Raw genomic sequence first — 12115 nt, forward strand, 5'->3', positions numbered from 1 at the left:
CTGTGCTTTCACTTTAGATGGCTCCGTGGATGGGCGCCTGGCTGTCTCACTCAGAAGAACATGAGACTCTCCATCTCGGGGTTGTGAGTTTGAGCCCCACACGGGGTGTGGACATTACCTAAACATTTTTTTTTTTTAGTTCTTTTTAATCTTTAGATGGCTCCTTGTTGTGGGTGACATTATTGTGTTTTCTTTTTGACTTAGCATAGGTAAGGAAGATAATGAATTTAATACCTGATCAGTATATTTAAAAGATATATTGCATAAAAGGGCTTTGGGGTCAGATAGAAGTTTTAAGTCCACCCAGAAAAGTACTTTTATTAAACAATTTGAATGCTAGAAAATTTCCTGAGACCAGCAAAATTTTTTATAGTACCAATTCTCAATTTAATTTTGCCTACTGATTCTAACTTTGTACAGAAAAGTGCACAGAGGGGGAAAAGCAAGCATCTGTAAGCATTTATGCCATGTTGGGTATTGTTTTTGTCAATTACCCTACATCGTTTAATCCTTACCAAAAATTTCAAGGCAGGTCGTGTAAGACTCACCAAGGCCAAGTCATTTGCTCAGGGCTGGGGCTGAAACCCAGAGCTGTCTGGTTCCAGAGCCCCTCCTCCAACCTCACCCTCCCGCCATGGACAGTTCTCTATAGATCCAAATTGATGTGTTTTAGGCAAGGCGACTGTACTGCAGTCAGCTCTCCCACTCTGATTTTTGAAGAACTGTTGGCCAGCTCTATTCCTTCCATAGCATGGTTCCAACATTAACTTTGCAGCTTTAAAATAATGCAGCGGTGGAAAGAAGGATCCATGTGAGGACACGTAACAGTGTTTTCTGCCCAGAGTTCTTCATTCTTAACTGAATCTTCTGATAAGTTCCAGCTGAAGCAAAAAAGATTAGGTGGAGGGAAGCTGAGGCCTTGACCCAGAAAGCTGCAATTGGGTAGAAAGTTGAGGGCATAGAAAAGGTGTGGGTTGGGTAGGTCAGAATTGGGAGAGATTTCTCTCTGCTTAGAGGCGAAAAGGGATTTGGGAACGTTTCAGGGAGGAAATAGCATTTAAGCAGAGCCTTGGCCTTGAAGGATGGGGGAGAACTCCTTTCAAGCAAAAAGGAAACTGTGAACAAAGACACAAGAGGCAGGAAAGTGAGAACATTGGTGGGAAATAGGGTATTAATAGTGCTGTATTATCAACAACACTGCTCTTCGTAATAGCACTCCGGTATCTGGTATAAAATAGAATGTGTTCCATAACCAAGTATATTACGATCATCTGTTGCTGGACGAGCAGTCTTTCCATGCTACGACACATCTGGAAATTCTGCTTTTTGAGTAGTATGTATTTGCATAGAAGCGGTCACATTAACTGATGTCAAGTTTAAGATCCTGTCTCATTTTGCTTCTGCAGAAGGAAACTCCACTTGCCAACGCCGCATTCTGGGCAGCAAGGAGAGGCAACCTGGCTCTGCTCAGGCTGTTGTTGAACAGTGGTCGGGTGGATGTGGACTGCAGGGACAGTGTACGGACGGATTCATTCGGTATATGCATGCCAAGGGCACACCATTTCCCCTGCTGGCATGAGAGCAGCTCATGAATACATTTCCCTTTACAGTGCTTATCTATTCTTTCTGTATGCTTGCTTTATACTTTTAAAAAGTCCAAGGTACCGTGGTGAATGTAAAAACATACTGGGGGCTGGGGGCGGGGGGCACCTGGGTGGCTCAGTTGGTTAAGAGTCCAACTCTTGATTTCTGCTCGGGTCGTGGTTTCGGGGTGTGAGATCGAGCCCCAAGTCAGGCTCTGTGCTCAGTGGAGGGTCTGCTTGGTGTTCTTTGCCTCTGCCTTTCCCCCCACTCACACACACTTGTACATGCGCTCACTCGCTCTCTCTCTCAAATAAATATTTTTTAAAATTAAAAACAAATTAGGGAAACCATTGCATGCATAAACGGAAGGCAGCCACAATAAGGAAAGAGGCACTTCACTGGGAATTAGAATTGGCAAGTTCCAAGAAGGAAAGCGTTTTTAGTCAGAGAATTCAAACCAACTGCTTCCGTGGAAAGTGGAGATAATTCAGAGCAGAAGAGGACTGCCATGAGTGTGTAAGTTGGGTTTTTCTCCAAAGATAAGAGAACTGACAATGGAAGCCGCCACCCAGCCTCTTACCTTTCATTATCGTTGCAAAATCAATGCACTCACTGGCAAGGAAGTGGTCTAAAAACAGACACTAGTGCCCACTGGCCGGCATCATTCAGGGAGCCCTTCCCTTCCCGGGTAGAAGCAGCGATTTCTCTGTACTCAGCAGGACTATGCATCTCTGGGGATCAAGAAGACCTCAAATGAGAGCGAGAAAGAGACACACCAGAAACATTTTGATTTTAGGAATAAAAATGTTTTCAAGGGAGCCTTATTGTTTTCCCAAAAGCAGGATGTGCCATTTCCAGCTTTTATTGCACAAATTTGGGAAGTGAGATCAGCCGCCAGCCTGAAATATCCAAGTTCGCTCCACTTTGCCCACTGGGGGCATCGTATGCAGTGTCTTGGGTTTGCACCTCCAGATTCACCCAGACCCTTCTTCAGCTTGCTCTGTGTCCCGAAGCCTGAAAGGTAGGGCCTAGTGGACTTGCTTCCCTCTGACCTCCAGTTGGGTTTGGCCAATGTACGTACTGGTAAGAATCAGAGGGTGGGAGGAGAGGGACGTTGGGGAGCCGGTGTCCCCTGCTCTGTCTGGCAGCAGTGTTCTAGCTCTGTGTCCTGGGAGTCACAACCTTCCCCCGCCACCCTGTGCCTTCAGGCTGGGCTGGCAGGGGAGCCCCGCCGCCGCTAGTTCCCAGTTCAACATTGTTCTTGTAGTGTCCCTACGCCCAGGACTCAGCTTTATAAATCACTAGCTTTCTTCCGGCTACCCCAGTGTGACTGTGCCATCTGTTCCTTGCTGGGACCCAGGCTGATAGTAGGTCAGGCATCTGTGAACTGGCCGTCCCAGTGTTACGTGAGTCTTCCAGGCCAGCAGGGCCACCCTGGGCCACACTGCAGTAGGGGAGCTGGTTTTCATTGTGGCCTCACCCCCAATCACATTGATTACCACTTTTCCTCTTCTTCTTGACGTCACCTTTTCTCAGCCACCCCATAACTCTTTCCTGACTTTCAGTTTCCTAGGGGCCACCTCACAGCACCACACACATCCTGCCCCCCAGACAGTAAGTACCCCGAACTCTCAGCCTTACCAGCGCCCTTTCCCACTCAGTGTGACGGGTCCTGCTTCCTCCTTTCCCCTCGGAGCTCATCGTCTGTCTCTCTTGGTCTGCTATCTGAATGAGAAATTTTACTTCTATGAACAGATACTAATACGTTTACTCCTCCTTGTTTAAAATAGAAACTCATTTAATTAACAGCTCTCTGGAGAAATGATTCCTTAACCCAAAGGAGTGAGTCTATTTGCTAGATCATAGGGTAGCTCTATTCTTAACCTTTTGAGGAAGCTCCACACTGTTTTCCAGAGTGGCTGCACCAGCTTGCATTCCCACCAACACTGTAAGAGGGTTACCCTTTCTCCACATCCTCGCCAACATGTGTTGTTTCCTGTGTTGTTAATTTTAGCCATTCTGACAGGTGTGAGGTGGTATCTCATCGTGGTTTTGATTTGTATTTCCCTGATGCTGAGTGATGTTGAACATCTTCTCATGCACTACTAGGTATTTACCCAAAGGATACAAAAATACAGATTTGAAGGGATACATGCACCCCAATGTCTATAACAGCATTATCAACAATAGCCAAACTGTGGAGAGAACTCAAATGTCCATCAACTGATGAATGGATAAAGAAGATATGGGGTGGGTGTGTGTGTGTGTAATGGAATGTTACTCAGCCATCGAAAAGATGAAATCTTGCCATATGCAAAACATGAATGGAGCTAGAGTGTATTTTGCTAAGTGAAATAAGCCAGTCAGAGAAAGACAGCTACCATCTTGATCTCACTCATATATGGAATTTAAGAAAGAAAACAGATGAACATATGGGAAGAGGGAAAAGAGAAAAAGGAGAGAGGGAAACAAGCCATAAGAAACTCTTTTTTAAAAGATTTTATTTATTTATTTGAGAGAGAGATAGAGAGGGCACAAGTGGAGAGGAGGGGCAGAGGGAGAGGGAGAAGCAGATTCCCCACTGAGCAGGGAGCCCAATGTGGACTCAGTCCCATGTCCCTGGGATCATTACCTGAGCTGAAGGCAGACACTTAACCAACTGAGCCACCCCAGCGCCCCAAGGAGACTCTTAACAGTAGAGAACAAACTGAGGGTTGATAGAGGAAGGTGGGGTGGGGGGTGGGCTAGCTGGGTGGTGGGTAATAAGGAGGGCACTTGTTATGATGAGCGCTGGGTGTTGTATATAAGTGATAAATCACTGAATTCTACTCCAGAAACAAACATTGCACTATATGTTAACTACCTAAAATTTAAATTTAAAAATAAATTGATTAAAAGTATAAAAAATTTAAACAAAGGAGCGAGTCTAAATGACAGTAATTTCAGACATATTGCTGATTTTGAAAGGGTCTCTAAGATTGGTAGTAACAGAGACAGGGAGATGTTTGGGAACAGTACAGGTCTTGGTTCCCCTCAAAATTTCCCTGGGAGGATTTCTACCTCCTTCCGGTGCCACCTGAACATGGAGTCTGGGTTCCAGAATGTCCCTGGTGGTGAATGACCTCTGACTAGTCCTGCTCTGGCCAGTGGGGCCCACCCTCTGATTTTTCTGGAACTCCTAGAAGAGCTGATGGAATGCAAGGAGAGGCCCTGGGGCTCTCTTGGGAACTGCTCCCAACCTCAAGTTCATGACCATGTTCAAACTTCCGACAAATAGCATTTAAACCCACCACACAGCAAAGCTTTGATTTGCTGACATTCACCTTCATTCCTAGATTAATGTTGTCTTCACGTGGTGTTTGCATTCTTTGCTTCCTTCATCTCTCTGATGCACACTTACCACCAGAAGTGCAATGGCAAGCTTCCTCTGGCCTTTTGAGATGTGTGAACGTATGTATGTCGCTGTGGTGTTTGCTGTAGTCTTCGCCACATTCATATCCACTGTATCCTCTGTTGAAAATCAACGAGTTTTAAAAGGTGCACTTTAACATCAGCTAATGAAATAAATTAACCTTAATCTTAAGGGAATTACAGTTTGTCCAGCTGATAAGTTTTGAATATAAAGGAAACATTTTTATGTAGCTTAATAACTACATCGACAGATACTACTTCTTTATTCTCTTTCTCCCTTGTCTTTAGCCTCTTTTTCTCAATTGACCGTGATGTGGAATTGAGATACAATCTAGAGAGTATTTTTAAATTTGTTTCATTCATGGCTCCTTCCTTTAAAGCAAATGCACATAACATTTTTAATCTTTCTTTTTAAACATCAAAATTAAGTTGCTCTGTGCTTCTTGTGCCTCATGATTGATTTTTATTTTGAAACAAGTATAACCTATGATAAAAAAAATTTCTTACGTCTCATGTAAAGGATGCATTTATTGCTATCTTCAGATTGGATTTCTTTTTAAATTTTAATTCCAGTGTAATTAACCTACAGTGTTATATTAATTTCAGGTGTATACTATAATGATACAACAAGTCCATGTATTACTTAGTGCTCATCAAGATAAGTGTACTCTTAATCCCCTCACCTATTTCCCCCATCCCCCCACCCATCACCCCTCTGGTAACCATCAGTTTGTTCTCTCTCAGTTACGAGTCTGTTTCTTGGTTTATCTCTTTTTTCCCCTTTGTTTGTTTTGTTTTTTAAATTCCACATATGAGTGAAATCAAATTGTATTTGTCTTTCTCTGACTGCCTTACTTCGCTTAACGTTATACTCTCTAGATCCATCCATGTTGTTGCAAATGGCAAGATTTCATTCTTTTTTATTGCTGAATAATATTCGTGTGTGTGTGTGTGTGTGTGTGTGTGTGTGTGTGTGTAGGTAGGTAGGTAGATAGATAGATATCTTCTTTATCCATTCATCTATTGATGGACACTTGGACTGCTTCCATATCTTGACTATTGTAAATAATGCTGTAATAAATGTAGGGGTGCATATATCCCTTCAAATTAGTGTTTTTGTATTCTTAGGGAAAATACCCAGTAGTGCAATTACTGGATCATACGGTATTTCTATTTTTAATTTCTTGAGGAAGCTCCATACCATCTTCTACGGTGGCTGTACCAATTTGCATTCCTACCAACAGTGTGTGAGGGTTCCTTTTTCTCCACATCCTCACCAATACTTGTTCTGTTTGCGATTTTGATTTTAGCCATTTTGACAGGGGTGAGGTGATATCTCATTGTGGTTTTGATTTGTATTTCCCTGAGAATGAGTGACGTTGAGCATCTTTTAATGTGTCTGTTGGCCATCTGGATGTCTTCTTTGGAGAAATGTCTGTTCATGTCTTCTGCCTATTTTCAAATTGGATTATTTGGGTTTTTTGGTGTTTAGTTGTATAACTTATTTATATATTTTGGATACTAACCCTTTATCAGATCTGTCATTTGCAAATATCTTTTCCAGTTCAGTAGGCTTTTAGTTTTATTTGTTGTTTCCTTTGCTGTGCAGAAACATTTTATTTTGGTGTAGTCCCAATACTTTATTTTCGCTTTTGTTTCCCTTGCCTCAGAAGACATATCTAGAAAGATGTTATGGCTTATGTCACAGAAATTACTGTCTGTTCCCTCTTCTAGAATTTTTATGGTTTGAGGTCTCATATTTAGGTTCTTAATCCATTTTGAGTTTATTTCTGTGCCTGATGTAAGAAAGTGGTCCAGTTTCATTCTTTTGCATGTACCTGTCTGGTTTTCCCAGCACCATTTGTTGAAGAGACTGCCTTTTTCCCCATTGTATATTCTTGACTCCTTTGTCAAAGATTAATTGACCATAACACCATGGGTTTATTTCTGGGCTCTCTATTCTGTTCCTGTGTCTATTTTTGTGCCAGCACCATACTGTTTTTATTCCTACAACTTTGTAACTTGAAATCTGGAATTGTGATACTTCCAGCTTTGTTTTTCTTTTTCAAGATTGCTTTGACTATTCTGGGTCTTTTGCGATTCCATACACATTTTAGGATTATTTGTTCTGGCTCTATGAAAAATGCTGTTGATGTTTTGATAGGGATTGCATTCAATCTGTAGATTGTTTTGGGAAGTATGACATTTTAACAATATTTGTTCTTACAATCCATTTGCCTGGAATGTTTTTCTATTTGTTTGTGTCCTCTTCAATTTCTTTCATTAGTGTCTTATAGTTTTCAGAGTACAACTTTCACCTCCTTGTTTAGGTTTATTCCTAGGTATTTTATTATTTTTGGTGCACTTGTAAATGGGATTGTTTTCTTAATTTCTCTTTCTGCTCCTTCGTTACTAGTGTATAGAAATGCAATGGATTTCTGTACATTGATTTTTGTTTCCTGCAAATTTACTGAATTCATTTATCCGTTCTAGGAGTTTTTTGGTGGAGTCTTTGGGGTTTTTCTATATATAGTAGCATGTTATCAGCAAATAGTGAAAGTTTTACTTCTTCCTTACTAATTTGATGCCCTTTATTCCCTTTTCTTGTCTGATTGCTGTGGCTAAGATGTCTAGTACTATGTTGAATAAAAGTGGCGAGAGTGGAGATCCTTGTGTTGTTCCCAATCTTAGAGGAAAAACTTTCAATTTTCCCCCATTGAGTATGATGTTCACTGTGGGTTTTTCATATATGGCCTTTATTATGTTGAGATATGTTCCCTCTGTACCTACTTTGCAGAGGGTTTTTTTTTTTTTATCATGAATGGATGTTGTACTTTGTCAAATGCTTTTTCTGCATCTATTGAAATGATCATATGGTTTTTATCTTTCTCTTGTTGATATAACATATCACAGTGATTGATTTGCAAATATTGAACCACCTTTGCATCCCAGGAATAAAGCCCACTTGATTGAAGTAAATGATTGTTTTACTGTATTGTTGGGTTCTGTTTGCTAATATTTGGTTGAAGATTTTTGCGTCTATGTTCATCAAACATATTGGTCTGTAGTTCTCTTTTTCCGTGGAGTCTTTGTCTGGTTTTGGTATCAGGGTAATGGTGGCCCCACAGAATAAATTTGAAAGTTTTCCTTTCTCTTATATTTTTTGGAATAATTTGGGAAGAATAGGTATTAATAATAGGTATTAATTCTTTCTTGAAATTTTTGATAGAATTCACCTGTGAAGCCATCTGGTCTTGGACTTTTGTTTGCTGGGAATTTTTTGATTACTGATTTAATTTCATTGCTAGTAACTGGTTCTGTTCAAATTTTCTATTTCTTCCTGATTCAGTTTTGATAGGTTATATGTTTTTGGGAATTTAAATAATATTTCAGTGGTGTTGGTTGTTATTTCTCCTCTTTCATATCTGATTTTATTTATTTGAATCCTCTCTCTTTTTGATGAGTTTATCTAAAAGTTTATCAATTTTGTTGATCTTTTCAAAGAACCAGCTCCTGGTTTTATTGATCTGTTCTGTTGTTTTTTTAGGTTCCATACCATTTATTTCTGCTCTAATCTTTATTATTTCCTTCCTTATACTGGTTTGGGGTTTAGTTTGTTTGTTGTTTGTTTGCCTGTTTTCCAGCCCCTTTAGGTGTTAGTTAGGTTGTTTATTTGAGATTTTTCTTGCTTCTCACGGTAAGCCTGTATTGCTGTATACGTCCTTCTTAGAACCACTTTTGCTGCATCCCAAATATTTTGGACCTTTGTGTTTTCATTTCCATTTGTCTCTATGTATTTTTTAAATTTCTTCTTTGATGTCTTCATTGACCCATTCATTATTTAATAGCATATTATTAACTTCCATGTATTTGTGCTCTTTCCATACTTTTTTCTTTGATTAACTTCTAGTTTCATAACATTTTGGTCAGAAAAGATGCATAGTGTGACTACAATCTTTTTGAACTTATTGATACTTGTTTTGTAGTGTAATATGTGATCTATTCTGGAGAATATTCCATGGGCACTTGAAAAAATGTGTATTCTGCTGTTTTAGGATAGAATATTCAGAATATATCTGTTAAACCCAACTGGTCCAATGTGTCATTCAAAGCCACGATTTCCTTGTTTATTTTCTGTTTAGATGATCTGTCCATCATGGGGTGTTAAAGTCCCCTGCTATTATTGTATTACTATCAATTAGTTCCTTTATATTTGTTATTAACTGTTTTATATATTTGGGTGCTCCCATGTTGGGTGCATAAATATTTACAATTATTACATCTTTTTGTTGGATTGTCTTTTTATTATTATATGGTGTACTTCTTTGTCTCTTAATGTAGTCTTTTTTTCAAAGTCTACTTTGTCTGAAATAAGTATTGCTCCCCAGGCTTTCTTTTGACATCCATTTACATGATAAATGTTTCTCTATCCCCACTTTCAATCTGCAGGTGTCTTTTAGTCTGAAATGAGTTTTATAGGCAGCATATGGGTCTTGTTGTTTGGGTTTTTATATATATATATATTTATTCACTTATTTGAGAGAAAGAGAGAGAGCACAAGTGAGAGGGGCAGAGAGAGAGGGAGAGAGAGAATTTTAAGTAGGTTCCATGCCTAGTGCAGAGCCTGACATGAGGCTCAATCTCATGACCCTGTGATCATGACCTGAGCCAAAACCAAGAGTCAAATGCTTAACTGACTGCGCCACCCAGGCACCCCAAGGGTCTTTTTTTTTTAAATCCATTCTGTCATCCTATGTCTTTTAAATGGAGTGTTTAATCCATTTACATTCAAAGTAATTAGTGATAGGTATGTATTTATTGCTATTTTCTTACTTGTTTTATGGTTGTTTTTGTAGTTCTCTGTTCCATTCTTCCCTTGCCCTCTTCTCTCATGGTAAGTTGGCTTTCTTTAGTGATATTCTTGGATTCTTCTTTGTTTTTTAAGTATCTATTACCGGTTTTCGATTTGTGGTTACCATTAGGCTTGCATATAACATCTACATATAGTAGTCTATATTAAGTTGATGGTCACTTATGTTTGAACTCATCTTTGCTTCTCTATACCTCCCCACACCTATGTTTCAGGTATATGGTGTCATACTTTATATCCTTTTATTTTGTGAGTTCCTTGACTGATTGTTTACAAATGTACTTATTTTTACTGCTTTTGTGCTTCCTATTTTTCTTACTCTTAGTTACGATCTTTCCTTTCCACTCAAAGAGTCGCTTTTTTTTTTTTTTAAGATTTTATTTATTCATTTGACAGAGAGACAGCCAGCGAGAGAGGGAACACAAGCAGGGGGAGTGGGAGAGGAAGAAGCAGGCTCCCAGCGGAGGAGCCTGATGTGGGGCTCGATCCCAGAATGCTGGGATCATGCCCTGAGCCGAAGGCAGACGCTTAACGACTGAGCCACCCAGGCGCTTTTAACATTCTTGTAGGGGTGGTTCAGTGGTCATGAATCCCTTTAACTTTTGTTTGTCTTGGAAACTCTGTAGCTCTCCTTCTATTCTGAATGATAGCCTTGCTGGGTGGAGTATTTTTGGCTGCATATTTTTTCCTTTTAGCACTTCAAGTATATCATGCCACTTTATTCTGGCCTACAAGATTTCTGTTGAAAAATCTGCTGATAGCCTTAAGGGATTTCTCCTGTATGTAACCGTTTTCTTTTCTCTTGCTGCTTTTAAAATTCTCTCTTTATCATTACTCTTTGTCATTTTGATTACTATGTGTCTTGGTGTGGACCTCCTCGCATTGATTTTGTTGAGGGAATCTCTCTGCCTCTTGGATCTGGATTTCTCTTTCCTTCCCCAGATTTGGGAAGTTATCAGCTATTATTTCTTCAAATAAATTTTTTGTCCCCTTTTCTCTTCTCCTTCTGGGATCCCTATAAATCCAAATGTTATTAGGCCGGATGGAGTCACTGAGTTCCCTAAATATATTCTCATGTTGCTTTTTGTTTTTCTCTTTCACCTGCTCAGCTTGATTACTTTCCATTACTCTGTCCTCTGGGTCACTGATTGACTCTTCTGCTTCTTCTAGTCTGCTGCATCTAGTGTATTTCTAATTCATTTATTGTGCTCTTCGTCTCTGATTAGTTGTTTTTATCGCTTTGTTAAGGGTCTCACTGATGTCCTCCTCTCTTTTCTCAAGTCTAGTGAGTATCTTTATGACCATTACTTTTAATTCTGTCAGGCATATTACTTATTTCCATTTTACTTAGGTCTCTTGCTGTGGTTTTGCCCTGTTCTTTCATTTGAGACAAATTCCTCTATCTCCTCATTTTGTCTAATTCTCTGTGTCTGTTTTTGTGTGTTAGGAAAGTCAGCTACATCTCCCACTCTTGAAAGTGGTGGCCTTATGAAGAAGAGGTCCTGTAGTGCCCTGTGGTGCAGTGTCCCCTGTTCACCAGAACCTGGCACTTCAGGGGTGTCTCCCATGTGTGTTGTGTGCCCTGCTCTTGTGGCTGAGATACTTTTTTCTTCAGCCCAGGCATCTGCGGTGGCTCTCTTTGCTGTTTGGGGCAGTGTTTGGTCTCTAGTGTTAGTGGGCCAGTCTGGGGCCACCCTGGGCTTGAGTTGAGTCAGACCAGGTATTTGCCAGAGACACAGTAGCACCAAACTGCAGGGTGCTTTCCCTGTGTTGTCCCCTGAGATCCTTCATGGGTGGGTGGGGCCTGCAATCAGACCAGCTGTCTGCACCTGGCCCACTGCTGGGGCCACAGGATGATTGCTTGTGTGGTTATCTTTCCCTCTTCCCAGGGCAGGAGTCACTTTGGAGTGGTGCTGACCCTTGTTGGGGATGCTTGCAGACTGCCAGGCTTGTGGCCCTGGTTTGAATGGGCTCCAGCCAAGAGCGCATTGGAGGGGGCAGATCCACAACATGCACAGGTGTTGCATAAGGGGGAGTGGCGTTAGCCAGTTAGGCAGTGAATATCCATGGTGCGTGGGTTCCTGCAGGTGGTCGTGTGTTTTTGCTGGGGGGGCAGGGTAAGGAAATGGTGCCTTCCAGCTCCTTTGTTCTTAGAGAAGTCTTCCAAAGATCCCTGCTCCTCCAGCACATCTCTGAGACTAGTAAACAAATCTCCCTCCCATATACCCCAGGCATTTTTAAAACTGCTTC

At 40.7% G+C, this 12115-nt stretch overlaps 1 protein-coding gene across 9 annotated transcripts in view; it reads left to right on the forward strand.

The window, feature by feature from the left end:
• ANKRD29 (ankyrin repeat domain 29) overlaps window positions 1-12115 on the forward strand; it is a 53457-nt gene that overhangs the window by 8507 nt on the left and 32835 nt on the right. For 7 of the 9 annotated variants that reach the window (XM_057313185.1, XM_057313187.1, XM_057313183.1 and 4 more), the window contains exon 2: window positions 1407-1517. In XM_057313185.1, the coding sequence (XP_057169168.1) occupies window positions 1407-1517 (111 nt within the window). Of the gene's footprint in view, window positions 1-1406; window positions 1537-12115 lie in introns of all 9 variants that reach the window. The other 2 variants (XM_057313182.1, XM_044382888.3) reach the window with 1 other exon arrangement.

This window comes from Ursus arctos, unplaced genomic scaffold (assembly GCF_023065955.2).
Source record: "Ursus arctos isolate Adak ecotype North America unplaced genomic scaffold, UrsArc2.0 scaffold_17, whole genome shotgun sequence".
NCBI lineage: Eukaryota > Metazoa > Chordata > Mammalia > Carnivora > Ursidae > Ursus > Ursus arctos.